Source organism: Nomascus leucogenys, chromosome 4 (genome assembly GCF_006542625.1).
Source record: "Nomascus leucogenys isolate Asia chromosome 4, Asia_NLE_v1, whole genome shotgun sequence".
Lineage (NCBI taxonomy): Eukaryota > Metazoa > Chordata > Mammalia > Primates > Hylobatidae > Nomascus > Nomascus leucogenys.
In genome coordinates, this window is record NC_044384.1 from 99,431,602 (window position 1) to 99,444,071 (window position 12,470).

At 55.5% G+C, this 12,470-nt stretch overlaps 1 protein-coding gene across 1 annotated transcript in view; it reads right to left on the reverse strand.

Annotated features, from left to right (window-relative positions):
- DNAH1 (dynein axonemal heavy chain 1) overlaps positions 1-11,609 on the reverse strand; it is an 83,904-nt gene extending 72,295 nt beyond the window's left edge. Inside the window, exons 1-7 of the mRNA XM_030811652.1 lie at positions 11,543-11,609; positions 11,036-11,122; positions 4,851-5,217; positions 3,743-3,815; positions 1,792-1,966; positions 1,215-1,371; positions 104-236 (exon numbers count right to left, since the gene is read on the reverse strand). Of these exons, the coding sequence (XP_030667512.1) occupies positions 104-236; positions 1,215-1,371; positions 1,792-1,966; positions 3,743-3,815; positions 4,851-5,217; positions 11,036-11,100 (970 nt within the window). The 5' untranslated portion in view covers positions 11,101-11,122; positions 11,543-11,609. The remainder of the gene's footprint in view (positions 1-103; positions 237-1,214; positions 1,372-1,791; positions 1,967-3,742; positions 3,816-4,850; positions 5,218-11,035; positions 11,123-11,542) is intronic.
- Between the last annotated feature and the right edge of the window lie 861 nt (positions 11,610-12,470).

Here is a 12,470-nt window from a genome sequence, read left to right on the forward strand (position 1 = left end):
CCTCACCTCTGGTGGCTGCCAGGTCCCAGGGGAGCCCAGGAGTCTGTGACAGGGCTGCTACTGGAATGAGATAGTGCCCCCACTCCAGACTGGCCTTGCTCACCATGCCCCAGGAAGTCATCAGTGGGCAGGAGGGCTTTTCCTGGGACAGGTTTCCTGTCCAGAGACCCTGGCTCCAAGCCCATGTTGATCCACTCTCTGGGAGTCCGGCAGTCAAAGTCCTCATTGTCAAATACCTGGAAGAAAGCAGGCCAACACTGGGAGGAAGCAGCTCCTCTAGTAGGGCCCAGGTGGGACTGGGTGTGCCAAAGGATGGGGTGCCTAAGTAATCCCCTCCCCAGGTGAGAGAGCTGCAAGGTGGGACTGGGGGCTGGGGGCTGACCCTCTCCACTGCTAGGACTGGGGGTTGAGCCTCTCCACTGCTGCTCCCAGGGGTACACAGCATCTGGTTGGGTGAAACCCTAGATCCCCATCCAGCCAAGCCACCTGAGGCTCAGGCAGAGGGGTGTCCAGGGACCCAGAGCAGGTGGTGGGTTCTTTCTCCCACTGCCCAGGGCCACCTAGCTCAGGACCAAGGGAAGAGGTGGCCCTTGGGTTTTCCAGGGGACCCTACTTCAACTTGGAACTGGTGAGATTCGGGGCTGTCAGGAGGCAGCCCTTAGCTAGACTCAGCTTTACCTCCTTACAGGGACCACCAGGCGAAAGACACTCAGGGCCGCAGAGAGGAGGGGAGGGGAGGTAGGTGAAAGCCAGAGCCAGGCCATGCTCCCTCTTTCTCCTCCCTGGATTCGTTTCCTGATTTATACCCCAAGGGGGTGGCACTGATTCCCTCTTCCATCCCTGCTCTTCTCATTTCAGTGAGCCCAGAAGCAGCTGCCTACCCTGAGGCGGGCACTGGTCAGGGAGGACTACTCCACAGTCCAGCTGGGCTGCATCTAGGTTGCACATGGGTGGCACCGAGGCCGAGGCCAGGCATACAGGCTGCCCAGGGAAGAAGCAAAGACTCAGCATTCCAGGGAGGCTGGGGGCCCCACCTGCCCCATCTAGGATGCTCAAAGTACCTAGGATGGGTTCCTATTGTTGACCTGCCCTGTTTGACAAGGGAGTGCTGGTGACTGGTGTGGGAATCCCCTTTCAGATCTGACTCCTGAGCTTCCACTGAGGTCCTGCACTTCTGCCCCTGTCCCTCAACCATCTGTGGAAGCCCGGCTCACCTTCAGTGGGAGGTAGATGGGGAAGAGTGGGTCATGGCCCTGCTCAATGGTTTGGGGATGCTGGGGGTCCAGGTGCCTGGGCATGAGCTTGCTGGAGTCGATGCCCTGGCTGAACAGCAGCTGCTCAATGTCCAGGCTCAGGTACTGCTGTTTCCTCCTGGTCAAGGGCAGGGAGGGGACCTCAGGATGGCTTGGCTCGTGTGAGGTGGCTCCATGGGTGTCCACAAGGGCCTACGGGGTTGTGGGGACAGGGGTGTGGCCGAGAGACCCCTCTGAAGCCCTCTGCCCCTCTGAGACTCATCAGGAAGTGGTGTGGTGGGTGGGGCTGGTGTCCTGGGCTCCAACTGCCCTTCTGTCCCACCCCACAGTCCCATTCATTGACCTCAATGCCACCTTCCCCAACTCCATAATATGTAAATTGTTCCTATTAAGACACCAAAGGGCTAGAAGATTCGATCTAAACACTTGTGCACAGGCTCTGCCATGAAGATTGTCACCTGGCGATCTGAAGTTCCTCATCCCGAGACGGGTGGATGCCACCTCCCGGACAGTCTCCCCACAGCCCACCCAGCCGTACCTCTCGATCTCAATCTTGCGAGGACGCTGGCCTGGCAGCACCTGGAAAGGCACCTGCACCTTGGGCTCGTAGGCCTGCAGTGGGAAGTCAGTCTGGGTGAGCAGCTGGGTGGTGGACCCGATGCACTGCTGCTCCATGCGCTCCTGGAAGTCCTCAGGAACCTCAAAGGTTCCAACTGCAGGCAGAAGCAGGGGCAGGGGCTTCGGGGCTCAGGCCAGCACCCAACAACCAGCCTCCACCCCATAAAATAAATCACCAACCAGGTAGTATGCTTTGGCGTGTGGGAAGCTCAGAGCTTGCCTGTGGCTGGGCAGTGGCTGGGAGAACACAGGCATGGCACCAGGTGTCCTGGGGCTATGAGCCTGGAGGGACGGTGGCTTCCAGAAGGTCTGTCCTGGCCCTGCTCTCCCTGTCCAGAGCCAGCATGCTTGACCACTCCTTTCCATACCACCCAGCACCAGGGGCCATTGCTCAAGCCAGGTGTTGAGTTCAACAAGGGAGAGGGTTACCACTGGGTAGGAAGATGAAATGGGATGGTCTCCTCCCACCCCTACTGCAGAGGCCCCCTCAGCATATCGGAGTCTGATATTCATTCCCTGAGGCCATTGCCAGCTTGAGGCATCCTGGATACTGTGGGTGGCTCCACCACTCTGGCCCTGCAGGACCCTCAAGTCACAAAATGACTGTCCCTACTTAGATGAGCAGGGTATACAGAGGCTTCCATTCCATACCTGGGGGAAGGGGAGTTGGTGGGGAGAGACCCATTGATAGGGTGACCATCCATCTCAGTTTGCCCGCGACACCAGATGGTCAATGGAGAAGGACCCACTCAGTGGCCAAGAAGGAGCCAGGGCGAAGAGACCCATGCCTGGCCTCCCAACCCTGCTGCGTCTGCGGGCCAGGGCAGGCTACCCCAGCCCTCGGGCAGCAGAGTGAATGTCCACTACTGGCTGCCGAGAGCCCTGACTGACACTACCCTGTGCCGCTAGGGGCTGTTTTTTCTCATGTGGGCAAAGCTGCCATCTGCCGATCACCCCCTGCCCACCCTGCCATGTGTGGCAGGAGCACCATTCCCAATACCCCCAGTGCTGAGATCTGTGGTTAGTAATCATTTTCTGGGTCACAGATACTTGTGAGACTGTTGGAAACAATAGGCCAGACCCTCAGATAAGTGCACAAATGTACATGCTTGTGATGTTTTCTAAGGCCTGTGGGCTCCAAGAGGACTGGTCTGGACAGCGGCAGGAAGGAGCCAAGTCTTTCCTGGGGGTGGGGAGGAAGGGCAGACAGGGGGAGCCACAGGGCATCTGGGCCTGATCCAGACATCCTGTCTGCCAGGGGAGAGGCACAAACCCTGGCCAGGTGGGAGGCCACCTGCGCAGTTCCTCACCACCACTCAGAGCTTCTCCTGGAGCCCCTGTTCTCCCCTCTGCCACTGGGGAAGGCCCCTGCAGACCTGTCCCAGTGTTCGCCACCCCAGCTGTGCTCTGAGACTCTCCATGAGCCTGAGAGGAGAGGCCCCCTTTCCTCCTTCAGCAGGGATCTCCCAGGCATCTATCTGAGCCAGGTCCTATTCTAGGTGCTGGGGCCCCAGCAGGAAGCAACTCAGACAGTCCTGGCCTCTTCAGGGCCCACATTCCAGAGGAGGCAGAAAATACACCCATATGCCCTTCTGACCTCAGCCAGGGAAAGAAAGCTGTAGCTCTGATCCCTGGCAGCCCAGCCCAGCCCAGTGTCAAGGTCATGGCTCCACTAAGAGTAATGACTCGGTAGCTGTGGCTGAGCACTCAGCATGAGTGGGAATTTGTGAAGCACCCTGTTTCTTATTATCCCTGCTCCACAGTTAAGGAAGCTGGGGCCCACAGCCAAGAAAAGGCTGTCTCCCTGAGGCCAAAAGCCTGCTTTGAAATACCTACCGGGACCCACTCACACAGCCCTCCTGAGCACTGACCTCTTGGGGTGAACTTGTCGAGGTCAGCCTGCCGCAGGAGGTTCTGGCTCATTCGGGGGCCACGACACACCTCCTGAAACCAAACCATGGAGCCCTGAGTATGTGTCAACCTCCCAGGGACAGGCAGGACCCAGGAGGGACCGCGAGCCCAGGCGCCTCCCTTGAGGCCTACCAGGGAGCACTCCAGGAGCACAGGAGTGGGTAGAACCAGTGAGTATGCACAATTCCCCGTTCAAAGGCCACAGTGGGCAACAAGCTGTGGCTACCCAGGACATCCTGGCCCCACCCCATTCTGGTCCAGCCCAGCTCCCCTCCTTGATCAGAGAACACTCCACAGTGCATCCCGGGGCTGAGCCATGAAGCAGGTACTGCAAGGCCAGCAGGTATCTCTGTACATACCTCCTCTCCCAAGGGCCACTGGCACTGCAGGTTTAATGCATATCAGGGGGTCCTTACCCTGTCTTTCTTGGCCCCTCCCTGGCCTAAAGCCTAAGGCTGCCTGGGACCTACAGGACTCTGAATTCTCTCCTCGTCATTCCCTCCCCTCTTTCCCCTGCCCCCAGCCTCCTCCCTCTATCTCTCCCCTCGCATTCTAGCCTTCTTCTTCACACAGCCATGCCCTCTCTCAGGGACCCCAGGTCTTTGTACCTGTTGTCTCCTCTGCCTGGAACATGCTCCCAGGCCCCACTCTTACATCCTGTCTCTTAGATCTCAGCAATACATCACCTCATCTGTGGAACCTTCCCAACCAGAGCCAGGGGAAGGGGTCTTCCCTACCAAAGCCACTGCCCCACGACAACGACAATAGGGACGTGGGCGTCTCATCCCTGCTGCATCTCCAGGGCTCCATCCAGGACCTGGCACACAGCAGGAGCTCAGTAATGAGTTGTCAAATGAATGGACAGATGGATGGGTGGTGAGAAAAATGGATGGAAGGATGGATGAGGGGGGAATAGGGGGTAGATGGATAGAAAGACAGATGGACAGATTGATAGACAGACAGCTAAATGAACAGATGGACTGACTGATGGAGAGAAGGATGAAAGGATGGGTGAACGGAGCCCAGAGGAAGGGTTGAGGCTTGGTAAGGGATGGCTGCCATACTCACCCCAAGTTGATCCAAGGTTCCAGGGCTGAGGATGTCGGAGTAGAACCCACGCTGCTTCATCAGCGGGTACTTCTTATCAGTGCCTGTCAGGGGTGACTTCCGGGGCTGCCCCAAGTCTGAGAGCGTGGGTGGGGCCGGGGGCAGGGGTAAATGTGGGAGCTTGGGGTCAAGGGCTGGAGGATTTCCCAATCCGTAGTCTGATCCTAGAAGAATCTTCCCCGGGTTATATTCTAGGCCCCTGTGGGTCCCCGCTTGGACTGCAGGAGCACTGCTGCACTCTGGGCCCTGAGGGGCCCTTCCTGGGCTATAGCCTTTACTGTTAGGCTGCTCCATGCTGCTCCTCAGGGAGATGCCCCAGCCGAAGCTCCTAGGAGAAGAACCCAGCGTCAGTCAGCCCTTGCCAGCCTCTGTCTCAGCCCCCAGACACGTGGATGCCTAGACTGCCTGCCTGCCACAAGCCCCAGCCCATGACCCACGGGTAACAGAAGAGCAAGAAGGAGGGAGTGGTCTTCTCCTAATCTGAACAGGCATAAAGTACCCCAAGTCCCACCAGGAGATGGTGGGGCCTGCCCTGGACACTGCATGTGAGAAATGAGCCCACCCAGAGTTAAGGGCTGAGTGAGGGGAAGCACTGCAGATGCCCCCAACCCATGCATGCGACTGCACTTGTCCACCCCTCTCCCCCATTTTATAGCGCAAGGCCTGACTTCTCAGTAGCAGGAGATAGGGAGGGAGGCCCAGAGCTTGCTCACCCAGTAAATTTCCCTAAAATGACTTTCAGCCAGTAGCAGCCCCAGCACCCCCAGCCCAGCCCTGCTAGACTTCCCTACCTTTTTCCAATGTGGTGCATGAGCCTCCCTAGCACCTGTGAGCGCTGGACCATGCCCTGCCTCCCCTGTGTTTGCCCACTCTACCTCCCCCCATACCCTGGAGCCAGACGACTAAATGGTCTCCCCAGCAGGACCCCAATCCTGACCCTCCATTGGCTCACAGATCTACCAGCAACAAAATAGCATTCACCCACCCTGGCTCTCAGGGTCAGATCAGCTCAGGAAACGTATACCCTCCCGTCTTATGCAAAGGGAGTAGCAGATGCCGCCAGGGTGCATGCACATCCACCACCTGGAGGACAAGGGTTTATAGAGTTTTTACTGTGGGAGGAGCAAGCCCTTGCAAAGCCACTGTTGCTTTTGGCTACCTCAAAATTCATCACCACGGAGAATCCTTGGGCAGGAGAACATGACAAGGAGAAATTGGACAAGGGTATGATGAAGAAGAGGTTTGTACATAATGCTAGTGCAAAAAATAAAAAGGGGGTCTACAATTATCTCAATAAAAATTGCAATTAGAAAAAAAGAGGCCAGGGCAGTGGCTCCCTCCTATAATCCCAGCACTTTGGGAGGCCGAGGCGGGTGGATCACCTGAGGTCAGGAGTTTAAGACCAGCCTGAGCAACACGGTAAAACCCCATTTCTACTAAAAATACAAAATTAGCCAGGTGTGGTGGCACATGCCTGTAATCCCAGCTACTTGGAAGGATGAGGCAGGAGAATCACTTGAACCCGGGAGGCAGAGTTTGCAGTGAGCTGAGATCGCGCCATTGCACCCCAGCCTGGGTGACGAGCAAAACTCCACCTCAAAAAAAAAAAAAAAGAAAAAAGAAAGAAATGGCCAGGCTTGGTGGCTCACGCCTGTAATCCCAGCACGTCGGGAGGCTGACGTGGGCGGATCACTTGAGGTCAGGAGTTAGAGACCAGCCTGGCCAACACAGCAAAACCCCATCTCTACTAAAAATACAAAAATTAGCTGGGTGTGGTGGTGCACACTTGTAATCCTAGCTACTCCGGAGGCTGAGGCAGGAGAATCGCTTGAACCCGGGAGACAGACGTTACAATGAGCCAAGATCATGCCACTGCATTCCAGCCTAGGCGACAGAGCGAGATTCCATCAAAAAAAAAAAGAAAGAAAGAAAAGGAAAGCATCTTAACGAAAGGAAATAGAGGCCTAGCCCAAGCAAGTCCTCCTTCCCCGGCCCCATCCCATTTTCCCATCCCTTCTGCACACTAAGACAAAGAGCCAAGAGCTTGAAGAACAGGGCACTCTTTCTGCTGGGTGTTTTGTGCTAGTGTAGGCCTCCTGATGGATCACGGCAGGGAGCCCTTGCTTGCACTGACTTGAGGAGTGGGGTGGGTGGCCAGGGCTGTCTAGAGCAAAACTACCCAGCAGTGCTGAAGCAGCATGCAGCAGCTGAGTCCATTTCTAAGAAGGGGATGGTGAGTTGTCAGGGTGCCTGAGGGCCGAAGAAGGGCAGATGGGACTCTGGCATGAAGCCCCAGACACTCAGCCCAAAGGCCGACCTGCCTCCAAACAGTTGGGCCTGCCAGGCCTCCCCCAGCGGAACTCTGCTCCCTGAATCCAGTCTCTGGTGGCCAGCTGCCTCCCACGGCAGGTGCTGAAGATAATGCTGAGTCTGGCCCCCCCGTCTAACAGTCACCAACCCTTCCCGGAGCACCCCAAAGAACAGAGGACCCCTTGGGGCTCAGCTTCATCATGCTGCAAACCCACAGATGTCTGTTTCATCTTTGAACAAAATCGCCCAACAGAGTAGGGCTTGGAGAGGCCAGGGTCCCAGCTCCACAGGAGAGCATTCCATTCCATGACTTCCTCAGCTCTCAGATGGGCCTGAACATTGCTTTACTGGTGCATTATAAGGAGTTATAGGGATCTTAGGAGATAACAGATGTGCAAATGTCTAAGAAACTGCAGGGTTGCTGGGGGCAAAAGGAATCCATAATGGATGAACTTGCTGCCCCGGTAAACTGTTTCCCTCCATGCAAGCTGGCAGTGGGGGGGATGCACCGAGGTGTGTCCCAAAGAAGGTGTGAGAGTGAGCTGCAAACTCAGAACCTGTTTCCCCTCCATCCCTCAGCCCTTCACAATGGCTCCCTTCCAGCCTTGCCACAACTTTGTGCACCTGTGCATTACCAGTATACTCAGGAGCTAGACAGACAGACAGAAAGAAAGACCCAGTCTGCCTCCTGCCATGGCCTCATAGGTGACAGCAGTCTCTGCCTGGGAATGAGTGTGACTGGCAGAGGGGAGAAGGACATGGCTCCCAGCAAGGCCTCTGCCTCTGGTCATTCTGGGCAGTTCCCCCTGTGTGTTGAAGGGAACTGGCCAGTGAGATGGCAGGGGTGGCCCTGGTGGGCACAGTGTTGGGAATGGTGAATGTTATTGGTGGCTTAGACTTATTTTATGCATCATCTCATTTAAACTTCTGAGGTGGGAACTGAGAGTATCCTCATTTCTTAGAGGCAGGAAAACGAAGCTTAGAGAAGTTAAGTGACCTGCCCAAGGTCACAGAGCCAGCAAGAGCCACAGTTGAAATCTGAACCCAAGTTCTTCTTTCTCCCCACTCAGATCACCTGGGAGCCCTATTGGCTTGAGCCAGAGGAAGCTTCTGGTTGGATTCACTGACATTCAACCCCACTTGACTCAACCAGTAGCCAAGCACTTGGCTGAATAGACACAGATGAATAGAGGTATTCCAACCTCACAGCAGGTACTACTATTATTGCCAATTTACAATTGAGGAAACTAGGGCCCAGGAAAGTAAAGAAACTTGCAAAGGTCACACAACCAAACACTTGGCAGAACCAGAATGGAAACTGAGGTCTTCACTTCTGGCTGACCCAAAGGTCCATGTTCTAGCACCGCAACAGTGGTTCTCCAACTGGGTGCTGAGATTCTGCAAAGTGGGTGCCTGTGGGGAGCCACATAAGCAGGAGGGCTTCTATGCCACTCACCCCTGATTCAACAAGGATCCTGCACCTTTATCCATTTCACACCCCGGGGTTCTGCATAAGCAGACAAATGGATCTGTGACTTTAAGGGATTTGGGAAGTATCTGCCCTTGGGGCGACCAGGCAAACAACACCATGAATGGTTATTGCTCCCCCAGGCTTGGGGTTCTCTCCACCGTTTTGAGGCATTCACCTGATGCAAACTGCCCCCCACAACTGTGTCTTTCCCCTCCAGTGTACGTCTCCCTGTATTATATGTGCACATCTGTCTTTCCTGTCAGCTGTGCAGGCATTTTCAAGTAACGCTGATCTCTGGAAACTTGGCACCTAGCACCTAGCATGAGACTGGCATGGGCTTGGCACACAGCTGGTGCCTAGAAAGTACTTGCTGAATGATTGTGTGAACAAATGAACTAATGGATGGGCGAAGTGGAGAAAGGAATGAAGTTGACCTCTGTAACAACTCTCGTAGGGATCTGGAGAGGGATTGGGTAGCTGATGGGACTGCCACATGCTCAGCATGGGGATGGGGCCCAAAAACTGGTCTGGCAAGTACAGGACTTCACTGCAAGGCGAAGTGTTTAAAGTGCACCTCCAGGCCGGGCGCAGTGGCTCCCGCCTGTAATCCAAACACTTGGGCCAAGGCGGGCAGATCACCTGAGGTCAGCAGTTTAAGACCAGCTTGGTCAACAGGGTGAAACCCCGTCTCTACAAAAATACAAAAATTAGCCGGCATGATGGCGGGTGCCTATAATCCCAGCTATTCAGGAGGCTGAGGCGGGAGAATCGCTTGAACCTGGGAGGTGGAGGTTGCAGTGAGCCGAGATCGCGCCATTGCACTCCAACCTGGGCGACAGAGCGAGACTCCGTCTCAAAAATAATAAAGTGCACCTCCCTTCTTTCCCTCTGGCCAAGGCTCAGCAACCAGACTCCTGGGAGACCCGATTCCCCACCCCCGTCCACTCGCCCTCCGCTCCTTTTCGAGGTCCCGCTGCCCGCAACCCCTCCGCCTCACCGACCTACCGGTTCCACCGAGCAGTGCGAGGATGCGTCAGCCCCGTCTCTAGGGAGGGACGCTAGGCCGTTGCTAAGGGGCGGGGCCATCCGGCACCGCAGGGCGGGAGCTTCCGTCCGCGAACCTCCCCAGCGTGAACCCATACCTACTCACCAACTCCAGGTCTCGATTACTTCCGCCCAGGACGCTGGGACTGGGGTGTTCCAGCACATGCCCCGATCAGCAGGATTAGGGCCGGCCAGGGAGCGTCACTCTTCTAGGCTCCATTACCCACCCATCTTCCCTCCTGTGCCCTTTTAGAGTAAGAAGCGAAACAGCTAAATGCAGCGTGAGAACTTTGATTAAATCCTGATTTAAATACATATACATATGTAAATAATTTGGGGAGGAATAATTGGAGAAATTTACGAATTGGAAGTTGGCATTTAAGCCACAGCTGCGGGACAGCTTGTCAGGCACTGAGGAAAAGGTGGGTTCTGGTTCTCCTGGGGCTTGGCTCACAAAGCCACACCCACCCATTGCACGGTGACTCCACTCAGGCCGCCGCTTCCGCTGGGCAGCGGATGCGCCCGACACCCCTTGGCTCAAGCGCCCACCCTCTGATGCCCCTCATCTGCTCTCAGGACCTGGCATGGGTTCAGGTTTTGATCCTCCTACCCTATTCTGAATATGGAATTATTGTTAATTTTCTTAGATGTGATAATGCTACTATGGTTGTATCAGACTGTCCTTAGTTGATGTGGCCTGAAATGTTTCAAGAAACACGTCAGAATGTCCGCTACAATTTCCTTTCAAATAGTTCAGCAAAAATTATATATATAGGTAAGCATAGCTAGATAAAAAGAGAAAGAGGAGATAAAGCAAAAGTGCCGCAATATAACAATTAGGGAATCTGAAGGTCACAGATGTCCACTGTACCAGTCTTCCAATTTTTTCTGTAAGGGAAAGAAGTGGTTTACAAACCAAAAGAACCAAAAGAAAAACATCATCCCATCTGTACCTGAGAACCCCTGCCCAGAGCCTTCTCAAAACTGGCCCCATTTCATAGATGGGGAAGCAAGACTTGATGAGACGGTTAGTACCAGGGGAGGTCATAGGCCCTGATGTTGAATTTTACTTGGCATTTTAGTCGTGCTGGCTTGGTGCCAGGCCTGTTGCTGGGCACTAAGTGTCTGGAACCGAATTGGACCCTATCCCCACCATAAAGTGTATTGAGTAGGAAAGATGGAGAGGCCAGGCCATGAGGAACCTAGAGGCAGGGTGTAAGCTGTGCCTGGAGACAGTGGTTCAGCTCTTGCACAGGCTTCTGCTTCCTCTGTCTAGAACCTGTCTCCATCCACTCCTGCATCTGGCTGGACTCCTACTCACCCTTCAAGACCTGATGCTGGTGCAACCTTTCCTGAATCCAAACTGTGGTTTTTTCTTGTTGGCATTCACACAGATACTCAGTGATCACTGCAGAAGGAAGAAAGGAGCGTGAGGGGAACTGGAGGCAAGGTGTCCACAGCTCTTAGAAGGGACAGGGACCCCATAGCCCTGTTTAGGGCAGTCTGGCTGCTCAGTGGGTCTGGGTATAGGCTGAGTACCCCCCTTGGCCTGTAGAGAGGCACCTGCTTCCCTGCTTTTGCCTGGCACTTCCCACACTGGGTACAGCTGTCCAAAAAGCTGCAGCATCCATCCGGGTTGCCACGGCAACATCAGCCTATGGTGGGACGTCAGGGATGAGAGGGGCAGAATGCTAATCCTGGAAAGTTGCCAAGCAACACGGTGGGCTGGTGACATCACAGGGGCTGTGGCTGCTGGACAGATGGACAGGCCACAGCTGAAAGGGTCCACTCTCAGGAGGCCCAGCTCACAGAACCACTCACTGCTTACCATGTGATGGTCACTGCTGTTTCTCCCAACTGGAGAATGGACTTGAGGGGTGGGGGCCAGAGGGTGCTGCTTTTACCAGCAGCCCTGCCAGCTCCACTTCGTGCCTCTTCAAGGGCGGGATGTGGATATGACTGCCTCCCTCCTCCCTGGAAGGAGACCGTGAGTCAGTCCCTGTTCTCCTGGGTCTCAGGGGCTACCCTCTAATGCACTGTCTTCTCCCATGGCTGCGCAAGGGTTCAGGCTTTGGTCTTCCTGCCCTGTCCTGAAGGCTACCATACTTACCTTGCTCCCTGGGAAAGGAGCAAGGGGCTGAGCCATGACCCACTGGACTCCTGCCCCTCTTGTGATGGGAGGGCTATCTTTTGCCCCGAATAAGCTGGAAGAGAGGTCAGCCTTACCCTTGTTGAAATGGGAGGACTAGGTTTCTACAAGAGTTGGGGAGTCACCGCCCATCTCTTGCTCAGATCCCCCTTGCTGAGGACTCTGGTGGCCTGGAAGCTAGGGGATTGGGGCAGATGGGCTGCTTAGGATGCCCTGGCCCAGGGCCATGCCTTTCCAGCATGGAGTCTGAGGGCATGGCAGGTCTGCATGCCCCCTCCCCTGTGTCTCCTTGCTGGCTGAGACGGGAGCAATGCTTCACTGGCTGCAGAGATGAAAGCCCCTTGTGAACGGGCAGCGGAATGGGCCCTTCATGTGGCCGGCCAGCCAGAACGGAAGGTGACAGGCATCGAGACTGAGTGGCTGAGCTACCCGCTCCCCACCTGCCCCCAGCCTGCCTCTTGGGCCCCCAGGATCTTCCTCTGATTTTCTAGGCCTGGAGCTCTGAGCTATGCCACGAGAAAGTGAGTTGCAGGCATCGGGGGCGGGGGGTGTCAGAGAAGGGACTGGGTGAGGTCTAGGATTCACCGCCTCCCCAGGCCTCCCCGAC